The sequence below is a fragment of the Zalophus californianus genome, chromosome 3 (assembly GCF_009762305.2).
Source record: "Zalophus californianus isolate mZalCal1 chromosome 3, mZalCal1.pri.v2, whole genome shotgun sequence".
Lineage (NCBI taxonomy): Eukaryota > Metazoa > Chordata > Mammalia > Carnivora > Otariidae > Zalophus > Zalophus californianus.
In genome coordinates this window covers 78,848,450-78,874,908 of record NC_045597.1, presented here as the reverse complement: position 1 = coordinate 78,874,908, position 26,459 = coordinate 78,848,450, and the positions used below count along the sequence as shown (strand labels likewise).

At 38.9% G+C, this 26,459-nt stretch overlaps 1 protein-coding gene across 2 annotated transcripts in view; it reads right to left on the bottom strand.

Moving 5' to 3' along the window:
- The window catches only part of MICU2 (mitochondrial calcium uptake 2), a 173,599-nt gene that overhangs the window by 22,345 nt on the left and 124,795 nt on the right, over positions 1–26,459 (bottom strand). For both annotated transcript variants that reach the window (XM_027590155.2, XM_027590156.2), the window contains one exon: positions 6,999–7,096. In XM_027590155.2, the coding sequence (XP_027445956.1) occupies positions 6,999–7,096 (98 nt within the window). The remainder of the gene's footprint in view (positions 1–6,998; positions 7,097–26,459) is intronic.

Sequence of the window (26,459 nt, the reverse complement as noted above, 5' to 3'; positions counted from 1 at the left end):
ATAAATTAACATATTTATATAAACTTATTAAGTAGATATCAGCATTATCATTTCAGAGATGAAGAAATGGACTGGACTGGAGACTCAGATTAAATTGCTTGTTCAACAAAGCCCACTTAATAAATGGTGAAGTTCTGCATTTGAATCCAGGTCTGTATAAATCACAAATATGTGTTTTTCAAAATCAATACTGTTTCTCTAAATGAGAAGCTAATATCTATAGGCAAATATTGTAAGTAGCTACCACAAAAGCTGTAATTTTGTGTCACCTTCCTTGCCTTTCCTTGAAACCAATAAGCTATATCTCCTAAAATATCCCTTATCAGACAAACTGTAAGAAGGGGGCTGAGACCAAGAACAAACATCTCTTTTATAAGGAAGAGGATACATTACACTCCCATAAAAACCAGACTCAAAACTCCAAATAACACAGGCCACAAAAATTTTCATGGAATTTTAATTATTAATTTGGTCAGTATGTTGGTGAAAAGTTTTTAGAAACATTATATATACACAGAGGCTATTTTCTGTTATTTTATGACTTATGCAAAATTTTAAAGACATTTTATGATCATCAATTCTAGCTAGTACAATAATAATTTTAACTTTAGAAGAACTTTGCTCTGTCCAAGAGACAAGTTCTTGAAAAACTGCATTCATTCATCCATCCAATCCATTCATTTAAAGATTTTATTTATTTGCCAGACAGCAAGTGAGAGCAAGAGAGAGAGAGAGAATACAGGCAGGGGGAGGGGCAGGCAGAGGGAGAAGCAGGCTCCTGACTGAGCAAGGAGTCCGATGTGGTATTCGATCCCAGGACCCTGGGATCATGACCTGAGCCGAAGGCAGACAGTTAAGACAACTGAGCCACCCAGGCGTCCCAAGAAACTTCATAAAGCATTTGTTGTTAATTGGATCTTTTTTTTAACTGCATGATGGCATGACAAATTTCACTGAGTTCATTATTTACAGAAATGCTAGTAAAAATTTTTTTTAAAGTAAAGAATTTTAAATAAAATTATCCCTTTAAAGAAAATTAAAGTTAGCACAACTTTAAAAATTAACCAGGTACATAATAAAATAAAATTAAAAAAAAAGTTTCCTTCAAAGTATCCAATAAAATTAGAGAATTGCTAAAAAAAAAAAAAAAAAAGTTAACCAGGTTAGGGAATCTTAAAACGAAGGGGGAGTGGTGTATTAGTGTGAACAAGTACAGCTGATGATAATGGCTTTGTTTGGTTTTATTTTTACATTTATTTGAGAGAGACAAAGATAGTGACAGAGAGCATGAGTGAGATGAGCTGGGAGGAGGAGAAGCAGGCTCTCCGCTGAGCAGGGAGCCCGATGCGGGGCTCGATCCCAGAACCTTGGGACCATGACCTGAGCTGAAGGCAGACGCCCAACCGAGCCACCCAGGTGCTCCGAAACTTGGGTCTTCATGCATTCCACCTCATTCCTCAATCACTAAGCCCTACAATTTAATCTCCTAAATAGGTCTTGAAACCTCTATTTCAAAATCCTTATTGCCACTACACCAGTTCAAGGCTCTCATTATTTCTTATTTGGAATATCTGAATGGTCTTCTCTCTCATAAAATCTATCCTTTATTCTGCTGCCAGAATGACAGGCACAGCTGACCAGGTATATCCCTCACGCATAGTTCTTCAGGGCCTCCCACTGTTAATTCAAGCTTGATCTTTCGGAGTACAAAAATTTCCGAAGGCAAGTACACACTTCTCCAGCCTCTGTTCTCACCTTTTATCACACCACCTTACATCTACTCTACACTCAGCTGCGTGTAATTCCCTTTACGAACCATACATTTTCATGCCTCTACATCTTTTCTCATGCTGTTCTCTTTTCCTCAAATGTTTTCCTGTCCACACCAATTCTGCCTGGGTAATTTCTGCTCATCTGTCAAGATTCAGCTTAGGTGCAATTTCCTTCAAAAAGTCTTCCCTGATCAACTACTCCCAAACTCCTAACTTGTACACTATGTGATCTGTGCTACCAAAAACCCCTATACATCTGTGACAGCCCTGACTAAAAAAAAAAAATAAATAAATAAATAAAATAAAAATGTATTCTATAACACATATTACTTTTCATAATAGGTTAGATATTTCTGAGCATAGTAATTTCAGTTTATATTTAATGGGTTTTGTTCTCAGACATAAATACTATATAGATCCATACATTTAGTTTCATTGTCTGCAGTTCTGGGAAATGAGTATATTCAGTTGTTTTATAAACTTTTACCTATAAATTTTTTTTTCCAGAATACCCGTTTTTAATTTTATTATGTTATGTTAGTCACCATACAATACATCATTAGTTGTTGATGTGGTGTTCCACGATCCACTGTTTTCATATAACACCCAGTGCGCCGTGCAGTACGTGCCCTCCTTAATACCCATCATTGGGCTAACCAATCCCCCCACCCCCTCCCCTCTAAAACCCTGTTCGTTTCTCAGAGTCCATAGTTTCATGGTTCATCTCTCCCTCTGATACCCCCCCATTTTTCCCTTCCTTCTCCTGATGTCCTCCATGCTGTTCCTGATGTTCCCCAAATAAGTGAAACCGTATGATAATTGACTTTCTCTGCTTGACTTATTTCACTTAGCATAATCTCCTCCAGTCCCACCCATGTTGATGTAAAAGTTGGGTATTCATCCTTTCTGATGGCTGAGTAATATTCCACTGTATCTATGGACCACATCTTTATCCATTCATCTGTTGAAGGGCATCTTGGCTCTTTCCACAGTTTGGCTATTGTGGACATTGCTGCTATGAACATCGGGGTGCATATGGCCCTTCTTTTCACTACATCTGTGTCTTTGGGATAAATACCCAGGAGTGCAATTGCTGGGTCATAGGGTAGCTCTACTTCTAAATTTTTGAGGAACCTCCACACTGTTTTCCAAAGTGGCTGTACCAACTTACATTCCCACCAAGAGTGTAAGAGGGTTCCCCTTTCTCCACAACCTCTCCAACATTTGTTGTTTCTTTCCCTGCCCATTTTTGCCATTCTAACTGGTGTAAGGTGGTATCTCAATGTGGTTTTGATTTGAATTTCCCTGATGGCTAATGGCGATGAACATTTTTTCATGTGTCTGTTAGCTATTTGTATGTCTTCTTCAGAGAAGTGTCTTTTCATATCTTCTGCCCACTTTTTGACTTGATTGTTTTTTGGGTGTTGAGTTTGAGAAGTTCTTTATAGATCTTGGATACCAGCCCTTTATCTGTAGTGTCATTTGCAAATATCTTCTCCCATTCTGTGGGTTGCCCCTTTGTTTTGTTGACTGTTTCCTTTGCTGTGCAGAAGCTTTTTATCTTGATGAAGTCCCAAAAGTTCATTTTTGCTTTTGTTTCACTAGCTTTTGGAGATGTATCTTGAAAGAAGTTGCTGTGGGCAATGTCAAAGAGGTTACTGCCTATGTTCTCCTCTAGGATTTTGATGGATTCCTGTCTCACATTGAGGTCTTTCATCCACTTTGAGTTTATCTTTGTGTGTGGTGTTAGAGAATGGTCGAGTTTCATTCTTCTGCATGTGGCTGTCCAATTTTCCCAGCACCATTTATTGAAGAGACTTTTTTTCCATTGCATGTTTTTTCCTGCTTTGTCAAAGATTATTTGACCATAGAGTTGAGCATCCATATCTGGGTTCTCTATTCTGTTCCATTGGTCTATATGTTTTTGTGCCAGTACCATGCTGTCTTGGTGATCACAACTTTGTAATATAGCTTGAAATCGGGAAACATGATGCCCCCAGCTTTGTTTTTCTTTTTCAACATTTCCTTGGCGATTCGGGGTCTTTTCTGATTCCATACAAATTTTAGGATTGTTTGTTCCAGCACTTTGAAAAATGTCAATGGAATTTTGATAGGGATGGCACTGAAGGTATAGACTGCTCTGGGTAGCACAGACATTTTAACAATGTTTATTCTTCCAATCCATGAGCATGGAATATTTTTCCATCTTTTTGTGTCTTCTTCAATTTCTTTCATGAGTGTTCTGTAGTTCCTAGAGTATAGATCCTTTACCTCTTTGGTTAGGTTTATTCCGAGTTATCTTATGGTTTTTGGTGCTAGTGTAAATGGAACAGTTTCTCTAATTTCTCTTTCCACAGTTGCGTTGTTAGTGTATAAGAAAGCAACTGATTTCTGTGCATTGATTTTGTATCCTGCCACATTACTGAATTGCTGTATGAGTTCTAGTAATTTGGGGGTGGAGTCTTTTGGGTTTTCCACATAAAGTATCATGTCATCTGCGAAAAGAGAGAGTTTGACTTCTTTGCCAATTTGAATACCTTTTATGTCATTTTGTTGTCTGACTGCTGTTGCTAGGACTTCTGATCTGATCAGAAAGGATGAATACCCAACTTTTACATCAATCCTTGAGGAATGTTCCCTCTACCCCTATACTCTGAAGAGTTTTAATCAGGAAAGGATGTTGCATTTTGTCAAATGCTTTTTCTGCATCAATTGAGAGAACCATATGGTTCTTCTCCCTCCTCTTATTAATGTGCTCTATCACATTGATTTGCAAATGTTGAACCACCCTTGCATCCTGGGGATAAATCCCACTTGGTTGTGGTGGATGATCCTTTTAATGTATTGCTGGATCCTATTAGCTAGGATTTTGTTGAGGATTTTGGAATCCATATTCATCAGGGATATCAGTCTGAAATTCTCCTTTTTGATGGGGTCTTTGCCTGGTTTGGGGATTAAGGTAACGCTGGCCGCATAGAATGAGTTTGGAAGTTTTCCTTCTGTTTTTTGAAACAGCTTCAGTAGAATAGGTATTATTTCTTCTTTGAATGTTTGGTAGAATTCCCCAGGGAATCCATCAGGCCTTGGCCTCTTGTTTTTTGGGAGGTTTTGGATCACTGCTTCAATCTCGTTACTGGTTATTGGCCTATTCAGTTTGTCAATTTCTTCCTGTTTCAGTCTTGGCAGCTTATAGGTTTCCAGGAAGGCCTCCATTTCATCCAGATTGCTCAGTTTATTGGCATATAGTTGTTGATAATAATTTCTAATAATTGTTTCTATTTCCTTGGTGTTAGTCGTGATCTCTCCCCTTTCATTCATAATTTTATTAATTTGGGTCCTTTCTCTTTTCTTTTGGCTAAGTCTGGCCAGTGGTTTATCGATTTTATTAATTCTTTCAAAGAACAAACTTCTAGTTTCGTTGATCTGATCTACTGTGTTTCTGGTTTCTAATTCATTGATCTCTGCTTTAATTTTAATTATTTCTCTTCTAATGCGTGGCTTAGGCATCATTTGTTGCTTTTTCTCTAGTTCTTTAAGGTGTAGAGTTAGTTGAATTCAGGATTTTTCTATTTTTTTGAGTGAGGCTTGGATGGCTATGTATTTCCCCCTTAGGACCGCCTTTGCAGTATCCCATAGGTTTTGGACTGATGGTCTCTGTGGATAGGTCTGATGTTATTCTGATGTTCCTCCCTCTGTACGTAAGGAATCTCTTCCCCCTAACTGCCCTTAAGATGGTTTCCTTGGTTGTAAGATTTGCAAGTTTTACTATTACATGCCAGGGTGTTGGCCTGTTTTCCTTGATCTTGGGAGGGGTCCTCTCTGCCTCTAGGACGAGAATGTTTGTTTCATTCTACAATTTGCTCAAATACATCTTCTAGTCCTCTCTCTCTCTCCACTCCCTCCGGGATTCCAATTATTCTGACATTGGAACACTTCATGGTGTCACTTATTTCTCTGATTCTATTTTCATGGATTCTGAGTTGTTTTTCCCTGAGCTCCTCTTTTCCCTTTTTATCTATTATATTGTCTTCCAGGTCACTTATTCGTTCTTCTGACTCAGCTACCCTAGCTGTTAGATTATCTAGATTGGATTGGATCTCACTGATAGCATTTTTAAGTTCTGCCAATTCAGCTTTCATTTCTGCCCTTAGAGACTCTATGCTGCCATTAATTGATTTCTCATTCTAGCCATTGTCTTCACAATTGCTAGCCTGAATTCCATCTCCGACATCTTGGTTATATCTGCATCCATTTGTAAATCTGCAGCATAAGTCATAATCTCTGAGTCTTTTCTATTTTGGGGGCTCCTCCTCCTAGTCATTCTGTTGATGGGTGTTTGAGGGAATGTACAGAGTCCAAATTATTGACCAAAACAGGTCCCACCTGTTTTCTTGGGACCTTAGGGTTGCTGGCCTCTTGTTTTCCCAGCCTGTCTTCTGGGGGAGGGGCCTGCCATGCTGTTACTCAGGCAGCCCTGTTTGGGCGGAGTTGCCCTGCCCCCTTGTGGCCGGGGATGGGCTCAGCGGGATCAGTTTTTGTGGCTTTTGTTCTCTGGCAGCTTTCCCTGGAGGCTTTCTGCGTCTCTTCCGAGAGTCAGAGCAGAAGAGACCGGTTCCAACCCTCTGCCTCAGAATAGAGAGACCGCAGTCTGTTCTTCAGTGAGCTCTCCAGGCCACATCATCTCCGTTTCTGTCCGTGCTGCTATAAACTGCAGCGGCCTGGGTTGTGGGCCCCTCTGCAGCGCCCCCAAGTCCTGCCTCCAGGTTGGGGCCTGTCTCTGCCCTTTGTGCTTCTAAAACTGCCAGCCACTCCCAGTTCCACACACACGACCCAGCCGCTCTGGGTTTCTGCCCCGGGGGCTGCCCTAAAGTCCTTTCCCCACCCTACTGGTCTGCGAGTCTGTGCCCCATCCCCAGCATGCGAGGCTGTCATTCACCGGTGGTGTAGGGTCCCCACGGCCAGGCACCCTCCCGCTGCCGTTTATCCTCCGATATCTGCCCCCGGAATCACAGCTCCCCGCCTCATACCTCGAAACCAACCGCCTGTGATATTCTGTTTGTAGAGATCCAGATCTTCTTACATCTCAGGCTGGTTTCGTGGGTGCTCAGAGTGGTCTGGTAGATATCCAGCTCAATTCTGGGGACCAGTTGAAATAGGGTCCCCTACTCCTCCGCCATCTTTCCAAATCTCAAATTTTCTTAAATGAATATAAATATTTGCATTTACCTTCGAAATTCCCGATAATGAAGTTTTCTTTCTCCTCTTTTTCCAAAGAAATGTATCTGAAGGGTTGTGGTAATTTCAGGTTCTTTCACTGTTGATTCCTATAAAAAAAAAAAAGATACAATAATTTCAAGTAATTATAACCAAGAACAAAAATGGACCCTGTAACCTGGAATTCTTTAGGATAATATCCATAAAGATTCTTGTAACAACAACAACAAAGGTGGAAGAATCCTATATGTTATTTTGCATAATACTATTCTATAACTGTCTCTGCTCAAGCAAGAGAAAAACAATAAGGGCTAAAATACTCAAGATGGACTTCAGCAGTAAACAAAATCTTAGATCAATCCAAAAAGAGAGCTTAGAATAGTGAAATAAATACTATTTCAAAATGTGATCTCGAGGCATTATTTTTTAACATTTTATTTAATTACCTGACAGAGAGAGGGCAGAAGAAGGGGGAGCGGCAGACAGAAGGAAAGAGAGAAGCAGGACCCCCCCCCCAAAGCAGGGAGCCTGATGTGGGACTTGATCCCTGGACCCTGGGATCATGACCTGGGCCAAAGGCAGACACTTAACTGACTGAACCACCCAGGTGCCCCTCGAGGCCTTTTTTAATGAAGCAGGACTGAGAGAATTAAAGCCAGAAGGCCTTTGAGTTTTTGCTGAATATTAGAAATATTTGAAAAACACCTGCTTTTCATAATTATAAAATTAATAATTGAGAATTCCATTAAAGTACTGCATAAAGCAGATTCACAGATTATTTCTCCTTCAAATCTCTAATATCATAAACAAAAATAATGACAAAACAGAACTGCTAAAAGACTTTCAGCCACAACTAAACAATAAAAGGGGTTACAAATTTAAACTAAATATTTTGAAAAGGAGCAGATGGAAAAAGAAACACTAGATTCAGGTGTCAGATGGTCCCCCATGTCTGCTAATACTACCCCTAACCCTACTTCTCAGAAATAGCCGTGGGAGTGAGACTATTAGATTAGAACTTCATTAAAAACTTCAATTTAGTGATAGCAGATTAGTGGGGACAAGTCAAGGACAACTCCAATAGAAGCTCCTATAGAGCTCGCTGAGACTTAAGCAGAGGGCAGGAGGGCTTCCAGGGTGCAGAATCTTTCAGGGCACTATGTTAAATTGAGGGACTAACCCTAAGCCCATAGAGTGGGATGTACCTTGGAGGGGAGGAGTGAGCTATGTCTAGGACACTTAATGAGATCAGAAGGATGAACAGAATATTGGTTCTTGAGGAAGGGCTGCATTTACCCCAGAGGAGTCTCCTCCCCCCTTGCTTCCACCCCTTTGGTCTACAGAGAAGTGGACCAAAATGTAAGGACAAGATAAATTGTTCCAGATAAGGTGGGAAGAGATCAAGGAGAATTTTCTTTGTGCTCTACCACAGCAATGAGAAAATCTGGACAGAGTGTGAGCAAAAGAAACAGCATGATAACTAAGCAAAGGCACCATAGCAAGAAATAGAACAAATCAGCAAAAGACACAAAACACCCCGTCTAGAACACATAATGCAGGGAACAATGTATGTCCCCGTAAACCCTTCATTTATATTAAAAATTTTTTCTATTTTGAGACAATTGTAGATTCACACACAACTGTACAAAATACAGAAAGATCTCTTGTACCATTACTCAGTTTCCTCCAATGGTCACTGGTGACATCTTGCAAAACAATATAACTTGATACAGTCAACACAGAGAAGAACATTTCCCTCACTATGACAATCCTTTATTTGCTCTTATAGCCACACTGATTTCTCTCTCAGCCACCCTCTCTTTGACCTCTGGCAACCGCTAACTGACTTTCTTTTCCTATAATTTTATTTCAAAATCTTATATAAATAGAACCATATAGTATATAATTTTTGGTATTGGCATTTTTGGTTCAGCATGATTCTCTGGATATTCATTCAGGCTGTTGTTGTATCAACAGTTTGTTCCTTTTTATTGCAGAGTACTATTTCATTGTACAGATTACCAGTTTAACCATTCACCTCTTGAAGGATATCTGGGTTGTTTCCAGTTTTTGGCTATTACAAGCTGCTAAAAAAATTTGTGGACAGGTTTTAGTATGAACACAGTTTTTCATTTCTCTAGGATGGATGCCCAGGAGTGCAGTTACTGTTTTATCACAGTGGCAGTATCATTTTACATTCCCACTAGTAGTGGATGAGTGATCCAGTTTCTCTGCATCTTGCAGCCATTTGGTATTGTCAATTACTTTAAGTCATTTGATGAGTTTGTTGTGGTATCTCACTCTGATTTTAATTTGCACTGTCCTATGATTAATGATGTTGAGCATCTTTTCATGTGGTTGTTGGCTATTTGTTTATATCCTTTGGGAAAATGTCTATTCAAGTCCTTTGCCCAGTTTTTTAACTGGGCTGTCTTTTTTCTTTAAATCTTTAAGTTCCAGTTAAACATATAGTGTAATATTAGCTTCAGGGGTACAATATAGTGACTCAACACTTCCATACATTAGCCCTCCTTAATCCCCATCACCTATTTCACCCATCCCCCCCATGCACCACCCTTCTGCTAACTACCAGTTTGTTCTTGATAGCTAAGAGTCTGTTTTATGGCTTGTCCCCCTCTCTTTTTTCTTCCCTATGTTCATTTGTTACATTTTGTTTGCTTCTTACATTCCACATGTGAGCAAAATCATATAGTATCTGTCTTTCTCTGAGTTAATGTTGAGTAGCATAATACTATTTAGCTCCATCCATGTCATTTTAAACAAGATTTCATTCTTTTATGGGTGAGTAATATTCCACTATATATACACAGCACATTTTCTTTATCCATTCATCAGTCGGTGGACACTTGGGCTCTTTCCATAATTTGTTTATTGTAGATAATGCTACTATAAACATAGAGGTTCATGTATTCCTTTGAGTTAGTATTTTCATATTTCTTTGGTAAATACCTAGTAGTGTGATTGCTGGATCATCGGGTACTTCTATTTCTAATTTTTTGAGGAACGTCCATATCATTTTCCAGAGTGGCTACACCAGTTTGCATTCCCACCAACAGTGCAAGACAGTTCCCCTTTCTCCAAATCTTCTTGTGTTGTTCATTTTAGCCATTCTGAAAGGTGTGAGGTGATATCTCATTGTAGTTTTGACTTGGCATTTCTCAGATAAGTGATGATGAGTATCTTTTCATGTGTCTGTTGGTCATCTGTATATCTTTGGAGAAATGTCAATTCATGTATTCTGCCCATTTTTAAGTTGGAGTATTTGTTTCTTTGGTGTTGAGTTGTAGGAGTTCTTTATATATTTTGGCTACTAACCCTTTATTGGATAGGTTATTTGCAAATATCTTCTCCCATTCTGTAGGATGCCTTTTAGGTTTCCATCACTGTGCAGGTTTACATTTTTACTATTTTTTAAAGATTTTATTTATTCATTGGACAGAGAGAGACAGCGAGAGAGGGAACACAAGCGGGGGGGGGTGGGAGAGGGAGAAGCAGGCTTTCCCGTTGAGCAGGGAGCCCAATGTGGGGCTTGACCCTGGGATTATGACCTGAGCCGAAGGCAGATGCTTAACAACTGAGCCACCCAGGCACCCCAGAAGGTTTTTATTTTTATTATTATTTTTAAAAAGATTCTATTTATTTGAGAGACAGAATGAGAGAGAGAGAGAGAGAGAGAGAGAGAGAGAGAGAGAGAGAGAGAGAGAGAGAGAGAGAGCACGAGAGGGGGGAGGGTCAGAGGGAGAAGCAGACTCCCTGCCGAGCAGGAAGCCCGATGTGGGACTCAATCCTGAGACTCCAGGATCATGACCTGAGCCAAAGGCAGTCGCATTATTAACCAACCGAGCCACCCAGGTGCTGCACAAAGTTTTTATTTTGATGTAGTCTCAACAGTTTATTATCTTTGCTTTTACTTCCCTTGCCTCAGGAGACATAGCTAGAAAGAAGTTGCTGCCTGTGTTCTCTCCTAGGATTTTTATGGTTTCAAGTCTCACATTTAGGTCTTTAATCCATTTTAAATTTATTTTTGTTTATGGTGTAAGAAAGTGGCCCAGTTCCATCCTTTTGCATGTTGTCATCCAGTTTTCCCAAAGCCATTCATTGAAGAGAGTGTCTTGCCCACTGGATAGTTTATCCTGCTTTGTCAAAGATTAATTGACCTTATAGTTGTGGGTTCATTCGTGGGTTTTCCACTCTGTTCCACTTAACCATGTGTGCCAGTACCACACTGTTTTGATCACTACAGCTTTGTAACGTAATTTGAAGTCTGGGATTCTGATGCCTCCGTTTTTTTTTTCTTTTTCAAGGTTGTTTTGGCTATTCCGGGTCTTTTATGGTTCCATACATTTTAGGATGGCTTGTTCTAGTTCTGCGAAAAATGCTGTTGGTTTTTCGATAAGGATTGCATTAAATGTGTAGATTGCTTTGGGGAGTATAGACATTTTAACAATATTTGTTTTTCCAATCCATGAGCATGTAATGTCTTTCCATTTCTTTTCTTTTTTTTTAAAGATTTTATTTATTTATTTGACAGAGACGGACACAGCGAGAGGGGGGACACAAGCAGAGGGAGTGGGAGAGGGAGAAGCAGGCTTCCCGCTGAGCAGGGAGCTCAATGTGGGACTCGATCCCAGGACCCTGGGACCATGACCTGAGCCAAAGGCAGACGCTTAATGACTGAGCCATCTGTCTTTCCATTTGTTTGTGTCATCTTCAATTTCTTTCATCAGTGTTTTATAGTTTTCAGAGTACAGGTCTTTCACCTTTTTGGTTAGGTTTATTCCTAGGTATTTTATTGTTTTTAGTGCATGTGGAAATGGGATCGATTCCTTAGTTTCTCTTTCTGCTACTTCATTATTGGTATATAGAAATGCAACAGAATTCTGTAGACTGATTTTGTATCCTCTGACTTTACTGAATTCGTTTACCAGTTCTAGCAATTTTTTGATGCAGTTTTTGGGTTTTCTATATAGGGTATCATGTCATCTGCAGAGAGTGAAAGTTTAACTTCTTCCTTGCCGATCTAGATGTCTTTAATTTCTTTTTGTCTGATTGCTATGGCTAGGAGTTCTAGTATTACGTTAAATAACAGTGGTGAGAGTAGACATCCCTATCTTGTTCCTATCTGTAGAGGAAAAGCTCTCAGTTTCTCCCCATTTAGGATGATATTAGCTGTTTATTTTTTCATATATGGCATTTATTGTGTTGAGGTATGTTCCCTCTAAACCTACTTTGTTGAGGGTTTTTATCATGAATGGATGTTGTGCTTTGTCAAATGCTTTTCCTGCATCTACTGAAATGATCATATGGTTATTATCCTTTCTTTTATTAATGTGATATATCACAACTGATTTGCAAATACTGAACCACCCTTGTAACCCAGGAATAAATCTCACTTGATTGTGGGGAATGATTTTTTCAACATATTGCTGGATTTGGTATGCTAGTATTTTACTGAGAATTTCTGCATTTATGTTCATCAGGGATATTGGCCTGTAGTTCTCTTTTTTAGTGGTGTCTTTATCTGGTTTTGGTATCTGGGTAATGCTGGACTCATAGTATAAATCTGGAAGTTTTCCTTCCTTTTCTATTTTTTGGAATAGTTTGAGAAGAATAGGTATTAACTCTTCTTTAAATGTTTGGTAGAATTTGCCTGTGAAACCATCTGGTCCTAGACTTTTGTTTGTTGATTACCAATTCAATTTCTTTGCTGGTTATTGGTCTGTTCATTTTCTATTTCTTTCTGTTTCAGCTTTGGTAATTTATATGTTTCTAGGAATTTAACCATTTCTTCCAGGTTGCCCAATTTGTTGGCAATGGGTTATCCTTTTGTTGTTGAGTTGTAGGAGTTCTTTAGATATCCTGATACTAGATAGACCCTTATTAGGGATATAATTTACAAATATCTTCTACCACTCTGTAGGCTGTCTTTTCACTTTTTGATAGGGTCCTTTGATGCACAAAAGTTTTTAACTGTAATGAAGTCCAACACATCTAATTTTTCATCAATTGCTTATGCTTTTGGTGTTATAAGAAATCACTGCCAAATCCAATGTTATGAAGCATTTCCCCTTTCATGAAGTGCTTCTAAGAGTGTTACAGTCTTAGCTTTTACATTTAAGTCTGATTGATTTCAGTTAATTATTGTATATGATATGAGGTAGAAATCCAACTTCATTTTTTTACATGTGGATATCCAGTTGTCCCAGCACCATATGTTGAAGAGACTTATGCAAAGGAAATCATTATATACATGTTTTGAAAACAGCTTTTCTTTTCTTTTTAAAGGGGAGCACTTGTCATAACCAATATAGGTCTGTCATAATTTTTACTAGCTATTGCACTGTATGTGCCATTGTGCAACTATGTATACACACAAACACTTTTTCAGGGTAGCAAGCAAGGTTACCTTATTTCTTCTTTATTAACATGTATTCCTTTTCCTCCCACTCTTGTATTTGTCACAGAAAAGAACAAAAAGGTCTGAATTTTCCCATGTCTATTAGCAGTAGGGAAATCCTACATATGACATGTAAGCTAGCCAAGGTCGCCTGCATAATATAATGAATGTGCTGTTAGATATTTAGATTGTTTCCAAATTTTTTTTTACTATAAACAATGCTTGAGATATACTGTTATATACTTATCTTTGTACACTGGTCATTATAAAGGATAACCCACTGCCAAATTACATTTGCACTTAAACTTTGTTAGATATCTTGGCAATTTACATTACCAACCAACAGTGGAGAAGAATACCCATTCCCTCACACTTTGGAGAACACTAAAGATTATCAAACTTTTTTTATCTTTGTCAGTCTGGTAAGAAATAAAACAAAACAAATCACTATTATTTCAACTTGCATTTCCTTGATTATTCATATTTTTTTAAAGAGATTTTATTTATTTGACAGAGAGATAGCGAGAGCAGGAACACAAGCAGAGAGAGTGGGAGAGGCAGGCTCCCCACTGAGTAGGGAGCCCGATGTGGGGCTCGATATCAGAACCCTGGGGTCATGACCTGAGCTGAAGGCAGACACTTAACGACTGAGGCGCCCAGGCGCCCCATTGATTATTATTCATATTTATTAGTCATTTGTATTTCTTCTGCTAACTGCCCTTTCCTGAACTTTGACTATTCTATTGAGATGTTAGTCATTTAAAAAAAGAGTAACAGTAGTCAAGTTTACTACATTTTCTTTTATGGCTTTTGGAACAGAACTACATTGCTTACCTCAATAATATAAAAACATTTACCCACTTTTTTTTTCAAATCAGGTACAACTGACATACAATACTACATTAGTTTCAGGTGTAGAACATAGTGAACTGACATTTGTATACATTGCAAGATGATCACCACAATAAGTGTAGTCACCATCTTCTACTTTACAAAGGTAATACAATATTATTGACTATATTCCTAATGCTGTACATTACAGCCCAATGACTTACCTTCTCCAATTCAGTAAGTTGCCCTTCTATTTAGTTGAGGGTTTCCTTTTGTAACTAAAAGCATGTACTTTGTGATCCCATTCTGTTTCCTCCAAACACATCTCCTATCTGGTAACCACCAATCTGTTCTCTGTATCTATCAATCTTGGTTTTTTGTTTGTTTTTTAGATTCCACATATAAATGAAATCCTGTGGTATTTGTCTTGCTCCGACTTATACTACTTAGAATAATACCCTCAAGGTCCATCCAATGTTGTTGCAAATGTCAAGATTTTCTTATGGCTGAGTTGTATTGGGTATATAAACCACATCTTTTTATCCACTTATCTATCAATAACACTTGTTTTCATACTCTGGCTTTTAAATAGTGCTGCAATGAAAAAAGGGGTACATATGCCTTTCTGAATTAGTGTTTCTGTTTTCTTTGGATAGATACCCAGTAGTGGAATTGTTGGATCATATTGTAATTTTTTTTTTTTTTAAGATTTTATTTACTTGGGAGACAGAGTGAGCAAGAGAGAGAGCATAAGCCGGAGGAGAGGCAGAAGAAGGGGAAGAAGACACCCCCTGAGCAGGGAGCCCGATGTGGGGCTCAATACCAGTACCCTGGGATCATGACCTGAGCTGAAGGCAGACGCCTAACTGACTGAGCCACTCTGGCATGCCCTGTAGTTCTAATTTTAATTTTGAGGAATCTCCATATGGTTTTCCACAGTGGCTGTACAAATTTACAATGCCACCAACAATACAAAGCGTTCCCTTTTCTCCACATCCTTGCTAGCGTTTTGTTATTTCTTGTCATTTTGATACTAGCCCTTCTAACAGGTGTAGGTGCTATCTCATTATGGTTTTGATTTGCATTTCCCTGATTAGTGATGTTGAGCATCTTTTCATGTGCCTGTTTGCTATTTGTATGTCTTCTTTAGAAAAATGTCTATTCAAATCATCTGCCCATGTTTTAATTGGATCATTTCTCCTACTGAATTGTATAAATTCTTTATATATATTTTGGATATTAGTCCCTAATCAGATATATGATTTACAGATATCTTCTCCCATTTGGAAAGTTGCCCTTCTGTTTGGTTGAGGGTTTCCTTTGCTGTACAGAAGCTTTTTAGTTTGATGTAGTCCCATTTGTTTATTTTTGCTTTTGTTCCCTTTGCCTTTGGAGTCAGATAAAAAAAATACTAAGACTGATATCAAGGAGCTTATTGCTTATGTCTTCTTCTTGGGCATTTATGGTTTTAGGTCTTACATTCAAGTCTCGAATCCATTTTGAGTTAATTTTTTGTAGATGGTGTAAGATAGTGGTCCAGTTTCATTCTTTTGTGTGTAGCAGCTGTCCAGTTTTCCCAATACTATTTATTAAATAGACTGCCCTTTCCCCATTGTATATTCTTGCCTCCTTTGCTGAAAATTAACTGACCATATACATGAGGGTGGGTTATCTATATCTATAGTTCCATTGATCTATGTGTTTGTTTTTATGACAATACCACACTGTTTTGATTATTATAGCTTCATAATACTGCTTGAAATCAGGCACAGTAATACCTCCAGCTTTGTTCTTCTTTCTTAACATTCCTTTGGCTATTTAGGGTCTTTTGTGGTTCCTTCCACAGAAGTTATAGTATTATTCTAATTCTGTAAAAAATGTCATTGGAATTTTGATAGGGATTGCAATGCATCTGTAGATTGCTTTGGGTGAATGGACATTTAACAATATCCATTTTTCTAACCTATGACACAAAATATCTTTCCATTTATTTGTGTTATCTTCAATTTCTTTCATTAATGTCATATACTTTTCAGGTAATAGATCTTTCACCTCCTTGGTTAAATTTATTTCTAGTATTTCATTCTTTTTAATGCAATTGTAAATGGGATTATTTTCTTGATTTCTCAGATATTTTGTTAATGTACCGAAATGCAACAGAGCTTTGTGTATTAATTTTGTATCTTGCAACTCTACGGAATTCACTTATTAGTTCTGATAGTTTTTTGGTGGAGTCTACAGGGTTTTCTATATACAGTATCATGTCGTCTGTAAATAGTGGAAGTTTTACTTCTTCCTTTCCAATTTGGCTGCCTTTTATTTCTTTTTCTTGCATAATTGTTCTGGCTAGCACTTCCAATTCTTTGTTGAATAAAAGTGGCAAGAGTAGGCATCCTTATCTTGTTCTTGATCTTAGAGGTAAAGCTTTAGCTTTTCACCACATAGCCCTTAATATGTTGAGGTAGTTCCCTTTATACCTATTTTGTTGTTTTTTTTTTTTTTTTTTACCATAAATGAATTTTCTCAAATGCTTTCTATGCATCTATTAAAATGACATCATTTTTAGCCTTCATTTTGTTGATGTGGTGTATATCATCTTGATTGATTTGTGGATGCTGACCATACTTGCATCCCTAGAATAAATCCCACTTGATCATGATGTAAGATCATTTTAATGTATTGCCGAGTTTGGACTATTAATGTTTTGTTGATTTTTGCATGTATGTTCCTCAGGGATATTGGCCTGTAATTTCCTTTTCCTTCCCTCCCTCTCTCTCTCTTTTTGGTGTTCTTCTTTGCTTTTGGTATCAGGGTAATGCTGGCCTTGTGAAATCAGTTTGGGAGCATTCCCTCCTCTTCAATTTCTTGGAGGAGTCTGAGAAGTATAGGCATTAAACGTTCTTCAAATGTTTGGTAGAATTCACCAGTGAAGCCATCCTGTCCTGGACTTTTGTTACGAGGTTTCCAATTACTGATTCAATCTCCCGCAATATCTGAGGTATGCCTGCATTCTTGGCTGGAGGGTGTTTTCCTTTCATCACTCTGAATATGTCATGCCACTCTCTTCTGGCCTGCAAAGTTTCTGCCATGAAATCTCCTAATAGCCTTATGGGATTTTTCCTCTTTTGTTTTCCCTCTTTCTGCTTTTGAGATTCTCTCTTTAACTTTTGACATTTTAATTATAATGTGTCTTGGTATGGATCTCTTTGGATTCATCTTAATTGGAATCTTTTGAGCTTCCTGGACCTGGATGTCTACTTCCTTCCCTTAGTTAGGGACGTATTCAGCCATTATTTCTTCAAATACATTTCCTGCCCTTTCTCTTCTCCTTCTGGGACCCTTATAATGCAAGTGTTATTCTATTTGATGTTGTCCCAGAGGTCCCTTAAGTCACCTTTATTAAAAAATTTTTTTTCCTTTTCATTGCTTTGCTTTGGTGAGTTCCACTGAAGTCTACTAGATACTGATCTGTTCTGCTTCATCTAGTCTGCCATTGAACCCCTCCTGCTTTTTTTTTTTTTTTAAGAGAGGCAGAGAGAGAGGTGGGGAGGGGCAGAGGAAGAGAGAGAGAGAGAGAGAGAATCTTTAGCAGGCTCCATGTCCAGTGATGAGCCCGATGCAAGGCTCAATCTCACAACCCTGAGATCATGACCAGAGCTGAAATCAAGGGTTGGATGCTTAACTGACTGAGCCACCCAGACACCCCCTTCTTGGTCCTTTCTTATACTTTCTATCTCTTTGTTGAAGTTCTCACTGTGTTCACCCCTCTCCTCCCGAGTTCCATGAGCATCCTTATGACCCTTACCTTAAATTCTTTTTCTGATAAATTACTTTTCTCCACATTATTAAGGTCTTTTTCTGAGGTTCTGTCATGTTCTTCTATTCGGAACATATTTTTCTGTTTCTTCATTTTGCTTGACTCTTGGTGTGTTTCTATGTATTACTTGAAGCAGCTATCTCTCTCACTCTAAGTAGAGCCTTGTGTAGGTTATGAAACTTCTCTTTCAACCTTACTTTTTAGCTCTCTGTTGTCTCTTGAACCTTTGTGATTGTCTAAACTACCTATTCCAACCCAGTTTTGGGTTGATTGGAAGCAGACTCTTAGGCAGCAGCTTTTAAAATATAAAAGTATATACAATCCTGTAGGGGCTACATAGTCCCTGCTGCCTCCAGACCAGGAGATTTAGAGGTGTCCCCTGGGGAACATTTGCAAAAATTGGGTTTCCAGATAAGTGTGTAAGCTCCTTTCTGAGAGGTCTAGTTAAGATGTAGAAGGCCAAGGGGGTGTGCAAGGATGGTGTGTGTCTAATTAGGTTCCCTGGGAGCACCTCTTTAATCTTTACATGCACGGGAAACCTGAAGCCTATCCCTTAAGCTGAAGCTCCAAGCTAGGTAAATAGGCCTTTTTTCCAGAAGACTGGGGTTGTGTTTCAGTCTGCTGCTGTGCAGTGTCCTGATGGTGGTGGCTTGCCAAGAACTGTCTGAGTGTTACATTCTTGTGGAGCTCAGGAATGCCAACCACTATGGCCACCAGGGCCAGGCGATTGAGCGGTGTCCCGTGTGGACTGCATGTATCTGCTGGCTTTATCTAGGCAGAGTATATGGGGCAGGGCATGTTCGCTAGCTTCAGAAAAGCAGGGGAAAATGTCTTGACTGTATGCCTGTGGGCTTCAGGAATGTAGTGGGAGAGTACCTTGTCTGTGCATGCATGCTAGTTTTAGGCTGGGAGCAGGAGAATGATAGCCCCAGCCAGAGAGTGAGGGAGCGCTCCAACTGCCTACACTTACCAACTTTATTTAGGGAATGAGAGGATGCCATGAATGTTGTGCTTGCCTGCCCCAGCTACAGAGTGGGGGAGTGCTGCAACCTTCTGTGCTCTCCAGTTTCCTCAGGCAGTGGGATGGTGTGGTGACTGTAGATCTGTAGATTGTGACTGCGTCTTAGCAATGCAGCAGGAGGGTACTGCCTGTGAGCCCACCCACTTGTGCTAGCAGGGTAAGTGGAGAGTGCAAAATTGGCTTCTGCCAGCACCTCTATCTCCAGGGAGAGTTTCAATGGTCCCTTGCCCTTCCAGCAGATGCTTTTAGGTTGCCAAATGAATTTCTTTTACAATAGAATCTTGGCACTTTTCAAACTACTATTTTTCTGCTGGGTCTTGGGGAGAGTGAGACTGCACATAAGCCCTTTAAAAGGGGCATCTCAGTTTCCTATAGCGCTTTGGGTCCCTTAGATATCAGCCCCTTTGCATTTTCTAAGCCAGATGTTTTGGGGGCTCATCTCTCTGGTCAGATCCCAGGGATAGGGGTGCTTTAATTGAGACATCAACCCCTCACTGTTCCAGGAGAAATACTGGACTGGTGAGAATCCTCACTGTCATGTCACAGTGCTGGGGTGGGGTTTCTGGTAAATCCTTATCTCTGACTCTCCTACCTATCTCAATGTGAACTTTTTGTCTTTTGCTGTGGAGAAACAGTTCATCTAGTTTTCTTTTTCAGAGGGAAATGATCCATATGCAGCTGTAGATTTGATGTTATCTGTGGGATGGGGTGAGTTTCAAGATCTTCCTATGCCATCCTGCAGAAGAGCCCCACATTTTCTTAAATGTTCCCATAGTTTGATTTTTGACATTATCTTTGATTCCTCTGGAATTTATTTTGCTATAAGAAATATATATATACACCCAGCACTGTTTAGTCAGTCACACCATTAGTCACAAACAAAGATGTAGTAAATGCCCATTATGTGTCAGACACCATGTCAGGCCTTGGGGCTTCATGGTTTTCTGTTCCTGTTGGGTAACTGGGCATTCAACAAGTTATTAGAAATAATAATCCAAGCATGAAAGTATTGGGAAGAAGTTCAGGGAGCTTTGGGAGCATATAAAGGGTGTCTGACTCACTTAGCAGCTCAGACAAGGCTTTCCTGAGAAAAATATCATTTAAACTGAATCTAAAGTTTGAACTGAAGTTAAGAAAATAAGAAGTGGGAGTAAACATTCCACACAGGAAACATGTATAAAGGCCTGAAGGTGCTAGAGAGAGTGGTGCTCTATGGCTGGTGTAGACAGCAATAATAATAAATATAATAGCAAATAAATATATATCGCTTATGTGTTAAGCACAGTTCTAAGAGATTTAAATAAATTAATTTAATCCTCAAAACAACCTACTGAGGTAGATTATTATTATTCTTTTCTTCTTTTTTTTCAAGACTTTATTTTTAAGTAATCTCTACACCCAATGTGGGGCTTGAACTCAAGAGATCAAGAGTCGCACACTCTACTGACTGAGCCAGCCAGGTGCCCCTATTATTCTCATTTTATAATGAAGAAACTCAATTTTATGCAAAGAGAAGTACACTAATTTGCCCAGAGCCACACAGCTATTAAGAGATGGAGCGGCATATGAATGTAGGCAGTTGGTCTGAGTCTGAGATTTTTTTTTGATGATTCATTAACTGCGTATAACACCCAGTGCTCATCACCACACGTGCCCTCCTTAATACCCATTACAGGGTTACCCCATCCCCCTAGCCCCTTCCCTTCTGAACCCTCAGTCTGTTTCCCAGAGTCCAGAGTCTCTCATGGTTTGTCTCCCTCTCTGATTTCTTCCTGCTCAGTTTTCCCTCCCTTCCTCTGTGGTCCTCCGCGTTATTCCTTATGTTCCACATATGAGTGAAATCATATGATAATGTCCTTCTCTGCTTGACTTATTTCACTTAGCATAATCCCTCCAGTTCTACCCACGTCGCTGCAAATAGTGGGTATTCATCCTTTCTGATGGCTGAGTAATATTCCATTGTATATATAAACCACATCTTTATCCATTCATCTGTTGAAAGACACCTCAGCTCCTTCCACAGTTTGGCTATTGTGGACATTGCTTCTATGAACATTGGGGTGCATGTGCCCCTTCTTTTCACCACATCTGTATCTTTGGGGTAAATACCTAGTAGTGCAATTGCTGGGTTGTAGAGTAGCTCTATTTTTAACGTCTTGAGGAACCTCCATACTATTTTCCAGAGTGGCTGTACCAGCTTGCATTCCACCAACAGTGTAAGAGGGTTCCCCTTTCTCCACAGCCTCGCCAACATTTGTTGTTTTCTGTCTTGTTAATTTCTGCCATTCTAACTGGTGTAAGGTGGTATCTTATTGTGGTTTTGATTTGTATTTCCCTGATGGCTAGCGATGTTGAACATTTTTTTCATGTGTCTGTTGGCCATCTGTATGTCTTCTTTGGAGAAGTGTCTGTTCATGCCTTCTGACCATTTCTTGACTGGATTATTTCTTAACCACTGTGCTATACTGCAGAGAAAATGGTACAGCTAGAGTTTGGAAAAATAGTTGGCCTGAGGGTAGTTACATCATATTTGTGCTTTTAGGTCACCCTGGCTATAATGTGAAAATGAATTAGAAAAGACAGGAGTGGATGCAGACAGATCAGCCAGGAGGCTATTGCAGTAACTCAAGTAAGAAATGACAGTAGTCTGATAAAATGACAGTCATGGAAACAGAACAAAAAAGGAAGGATCTGAGAAACATTTAAGAAGTAGAACAGACAGTACTAGTGACTAACTGGATATAAGGGGTAAGGAGATGTCAAGGATGACTCCTAGTTTGCTGGATTACTGAAAAGTAATTTGGTAATTAGTTTTTTTCCCCACTGATTTGAAATGATATCTATATTATATGCCATTGCTCATAGATGTATTTGGGTTTATATTTTGACTATTCTATTGCTCACTACACCATTTCATTAACCCTCTCATTACCTGCATTTTCTAGAATGTCATTTCTGAAATGATTTTGCCAAGTTTCTGTATACCTCCTACCTCTCTAACACTATCACCAAAGAAGAAACCCCTGCCCCCAAATCCCTAAACCCAACCAGACAAAACCAAAATCAGGTGCTCAGGTATTGAGTTCTGATGTAGACTATATTGAATTCATAGATTAATTTACTGGAGATTGGCCACTTTACAATGATCACTATTCCTACCTAAGTATAAAGCATGTCTTTATTTCAATCTTCTCTTATGTTCCTCAATTAAATTTTATTATTTATAGCTTTCTTCATGTAGATTCTTTTAAGTATTTTTTTGTTTTTAAATTTTTCTATTTGTGCATAGCTGACACACAATGTTACATTAGTTTCAGGTGTACAACAGTGATTCAACATCTCTATATGTTATGCTATGCTCACAAATGTAGCTCCCATCTGTCATCATACAACGCTATTACAATACCACTGACTATATTCCCTATGCTGTACATTTTATTCCCTAGATCTTTAAAATATTAACCTTTATTTTTCATGTATCTTAAAAACTAGTTAATTATTAAATGTTCAGTGTCATTAATATAAGCCTCATCAAAGTACATTCTAGTTCATGCTTTTGGTATATAGTATGGTATTTATTTCAAAGGGTAAAATTTTATACTATATTAACTATATTGGTTTACCTAAAATGTTTGCTTTTGGAACTTACTAACCATGTTTATTAAAGTCAATGTAAACCTATTGGCCAATTAAAATATGATAACTGCTGACTTCCCACAGGATAGAGTGAGATGACAAAAAAGCTTATCCCCTAAAAGCAAACAGCTGGACAAAATGGTCAAAACACAACTATTCAGTGCTGTGGAATCCAACCAAAGGCATACAACAAAGTGAAGTGTTTTTCAAATTAACTACTAAACTTTGGGCAGCACACACTCTATGGCCTTCTTGCCTTTCCAGCTTTATCCTGTGGGAGTTTTACCAGAGAATGTCAGGCTGTCCAGAACCAGTTTCCCTGTTGCTGATGGAGGGAGTTTACTTGGTGATCTTGGTGGCTCCTTTAGCTGAGACTGCAGGCCTCTTTGGAACAAACAATGGACTGGCAGATGGCCAGTACTTGAAACACTGAGGAGCTGAGACAACCATAACGACTTGCGCTCTCCTTGTACCCCAGGTTGTGCCGCACATACAGCAGAGACCACACCAGCTCCAGCTGCCCACACGTCCTTGGCTCAAAGAGCTGACACAGGTGTGTGCACTTTCAGGCTTAAAAAGAGCCTAACTGGGCATCTGGGTGGCTCAGATGGTTAAGCGTCTGCCTTTGGCTCGGGTCATGATCCCGGGGTCCTGGGATCGAGTCCCGCATAGGGCTCCTTGCTCGGCGGGGAGTCTGCTTCTCCCTCTCCCTCTGCCTCTCCCCCTGCTTGTTCTCTCTCTGTCTCTCTCGCAAGTGAATAAATAAAATCTTAAAAAAAAAAAAAGATCACTGCAGCCTTCTCAGGACTGCCCGTTCTTAAAAGAAAAAAAAAAAAAAAAAAAAGAGACTAAGTGTGAATGTACTCCCAGCCCTTACACAGACCCATTGGCAGGGGGGAGAGAGGGCACAGCTTATTATCTCCATTGTCTTAGTATAATCTCTGGCCAATCTCTGGCTGGACACTAAAACTGTGCAGACACAGGAATGACTCCTAGAAAGCCAGGCTAAAAATAAAAATCAAATAGATTTCCTGTGCAATAATTTTTCCCTTGAGGAAAAAGAGTCCACTTATAATAGTAAAAAAGTAATGTCACAGGGATGCCCTTTAGAAACAAATTTCAGATGAATGAAAAAATTAAATGTAAAAAACCAAAAGCATAACTAAACCAGAGGATAATATAGGTTAGTATTTCTAACTAATTTTGATGTGGGGAAGACATTTTAAAAAATGAAAAGTTATTAGATAAATAAAATTAAAAGACAAATAAATATGACCACGTAAAAAATAAAAATATCTATAATCAAAACATCACAAACAAAAAAATCTGATAAATATTGCAATAAATTTGACAAATACTAGGTTAATATTCTTAATTTACTTTTTTTAAAAAATATTTTATTTATTTATTTGAGAAAGAGAGAATGAGAGATAGAGAGCACGAGAGGGAAGAGGGTCAGAGGGAGAAGCAGACTCCCTGCTGAGCAGGGAGCCCGATGTGGGACTCGATCCCGGGACTCCAGGATCATGACCTGAGCTGAAGGCAGTCGCTTAACCAACTGAGTCACCCAGGTGCCTTATTTTTAATTTACTCTTAAAAGTACTCCTAAAAATAAATATGAAGAAAAACCTAAAGAAATTCCCAAAGAACAGAAAATTTTGGGGAAATCGGAGGGGGAGACGAACCATGAGAGACTTATGGACTCCGAGAAACAAACTGAGGGTTTTGGGGGGGGGAATGAGTTAGCCCGGTGACGGGTATTAAGGAGGGCACACTTGCATGGAGCACTGGGTGTTATACGCAAACAATGAATCATGGAACACTATATCAAAAACTAATGATGTACTGTATGGTGACTAACGGAACATAACATAATAAAAAAAAAAGAAAATTTATAAAATAAAAAGTATCTTGAAAAATAATTGAGATACCTTTTCCCCTATCTAATTGGCACTGCTTAAAAACCAAAACAAAAACAGATACCAATCCTGGACTGTTCACAGGGGGACATGCTTACTGGTGGTAGGACTGTAAATTGTTACAACTTTTCCAGAAGGCAGTTTGACCCTATAAATCAGAAGTCTTAAAAGTATCCATGCCTTTTGACCCAACAATCTCACCTTTAGAATGTTCTCCTAAATTTACAAGCTTAACTCTTTACTGGGGCATGATTCTAACAGTAAATATTTGGAAACAATCTTAATGATCAATAATAAAAATGTCATATTCATACGATTAAATATTTATTGATTCATTTAAAAATATTTACTGAGCATTTAGAGCATGTTCTGCTGCTTTACATAGTAAAGAATTTACCATACCCAGATAGAAGTCTGCTTTTGTCCTGGGCTGCTGGGAGGTGATGTCTACGATAAGTGTCTTGTTTACTTGGGGGCCTTGGGCCAAACCAGAATAACAATGAGGTTTAGGGTGGTGGCTTGGGTCATGGGGTATCAGAATGACCTCCAGAATGGCTAGAGATGGGGGCCAGCAACATGGGTAGCCAACCAAATTTATATAGCGGACCCCAAGAAAATCTCAGGACATTAGGGCCCTGACTGGTACTACTCCAGGTGTACTGTTACACACCTTGTTGGGAGAGTTAGTGCTATCCATGATCCCAATGGGGAGAGTACAACTGGACCCTCTGCTTGGGGAACTTTCTGGACCTCTGCCTCATGTGTCTTTTCCTTTGGCTGATTTTAATCTGTATCTGCTCATTGTAAGAAAACTGTACCCATGAACCAAACAACTTTCAGTGAACTTTGTGAGTCCTTCCAGTGAATAATGGAACCCAAGGGTGGTCTTGGGGGTTGCAAGTGAATTTGCAATTGCTATCAAAAGTAGGTGGTCTTGTTGACTGCTCCCTAACTTCAAACAACTGTAGAGAGAAGAATGATGCTTACAGTTCAGAGGAGGACACAATTAATTATACTAATGTGTGAGAGGTGTTATGATGGCGGACATACAGGGTATGATGGGAACACACAGGACACATAAAGCTGGAAAAAGGGAATATCTTCAAGGACTCAGATATGGGAAAAAGAAGTCCAGCACAGGATTGCTCAAAGGGATGAAATGTAAGAAAGAATTGTGATTTTAATAATGTGCAAAATTTGAAGCAGACATGCTCTAAAAGATGAAATAAATTGGAAATTTAAGAAAATCTCATGGAAAGCATACTGTGGAATAAGAACTGACTGAAAGATTATCAACAGAAAATGTACTGATATACATTAGCAGTGAGAATGAAAACTGGTTCATTTTCTATAGGAGATACTTGCCAAAACTTGTCAAAGTTTATCAACAACCTTAGAAATATCCTACCTTTTGACCCAGCAATCAAATTTCTGGGAAGTGATCCCTCAGATATATTCACATATATATAAAATGATATAATTACAGGATAATTAACTGCAGCATTATTTGCATTAACAAAAGACTGGATATACATTAAACGTTTTTAAAGAGGAGAATGGTTACATAAACTAGTACATCCATACAAAAAGCACTAAGGTGCTGTTAAAAAGGAGCTAACCAGATGTATTGAGGAAAAATGGGAGAGTGTGAAACAACGCACTATGCTATTCCTTGCAGAAAAATGGAAAAAAGAACACATGGATGTATTTAGTTACTTCTTTATAGATACACTTATACACACGAGGTATCTCTGGGTGAATATACAGGACACTGAAAGCACTCACTCCTCAGGGAGAACTGGGTGACTGGGAGGAAAATGCTGCCCTCTGC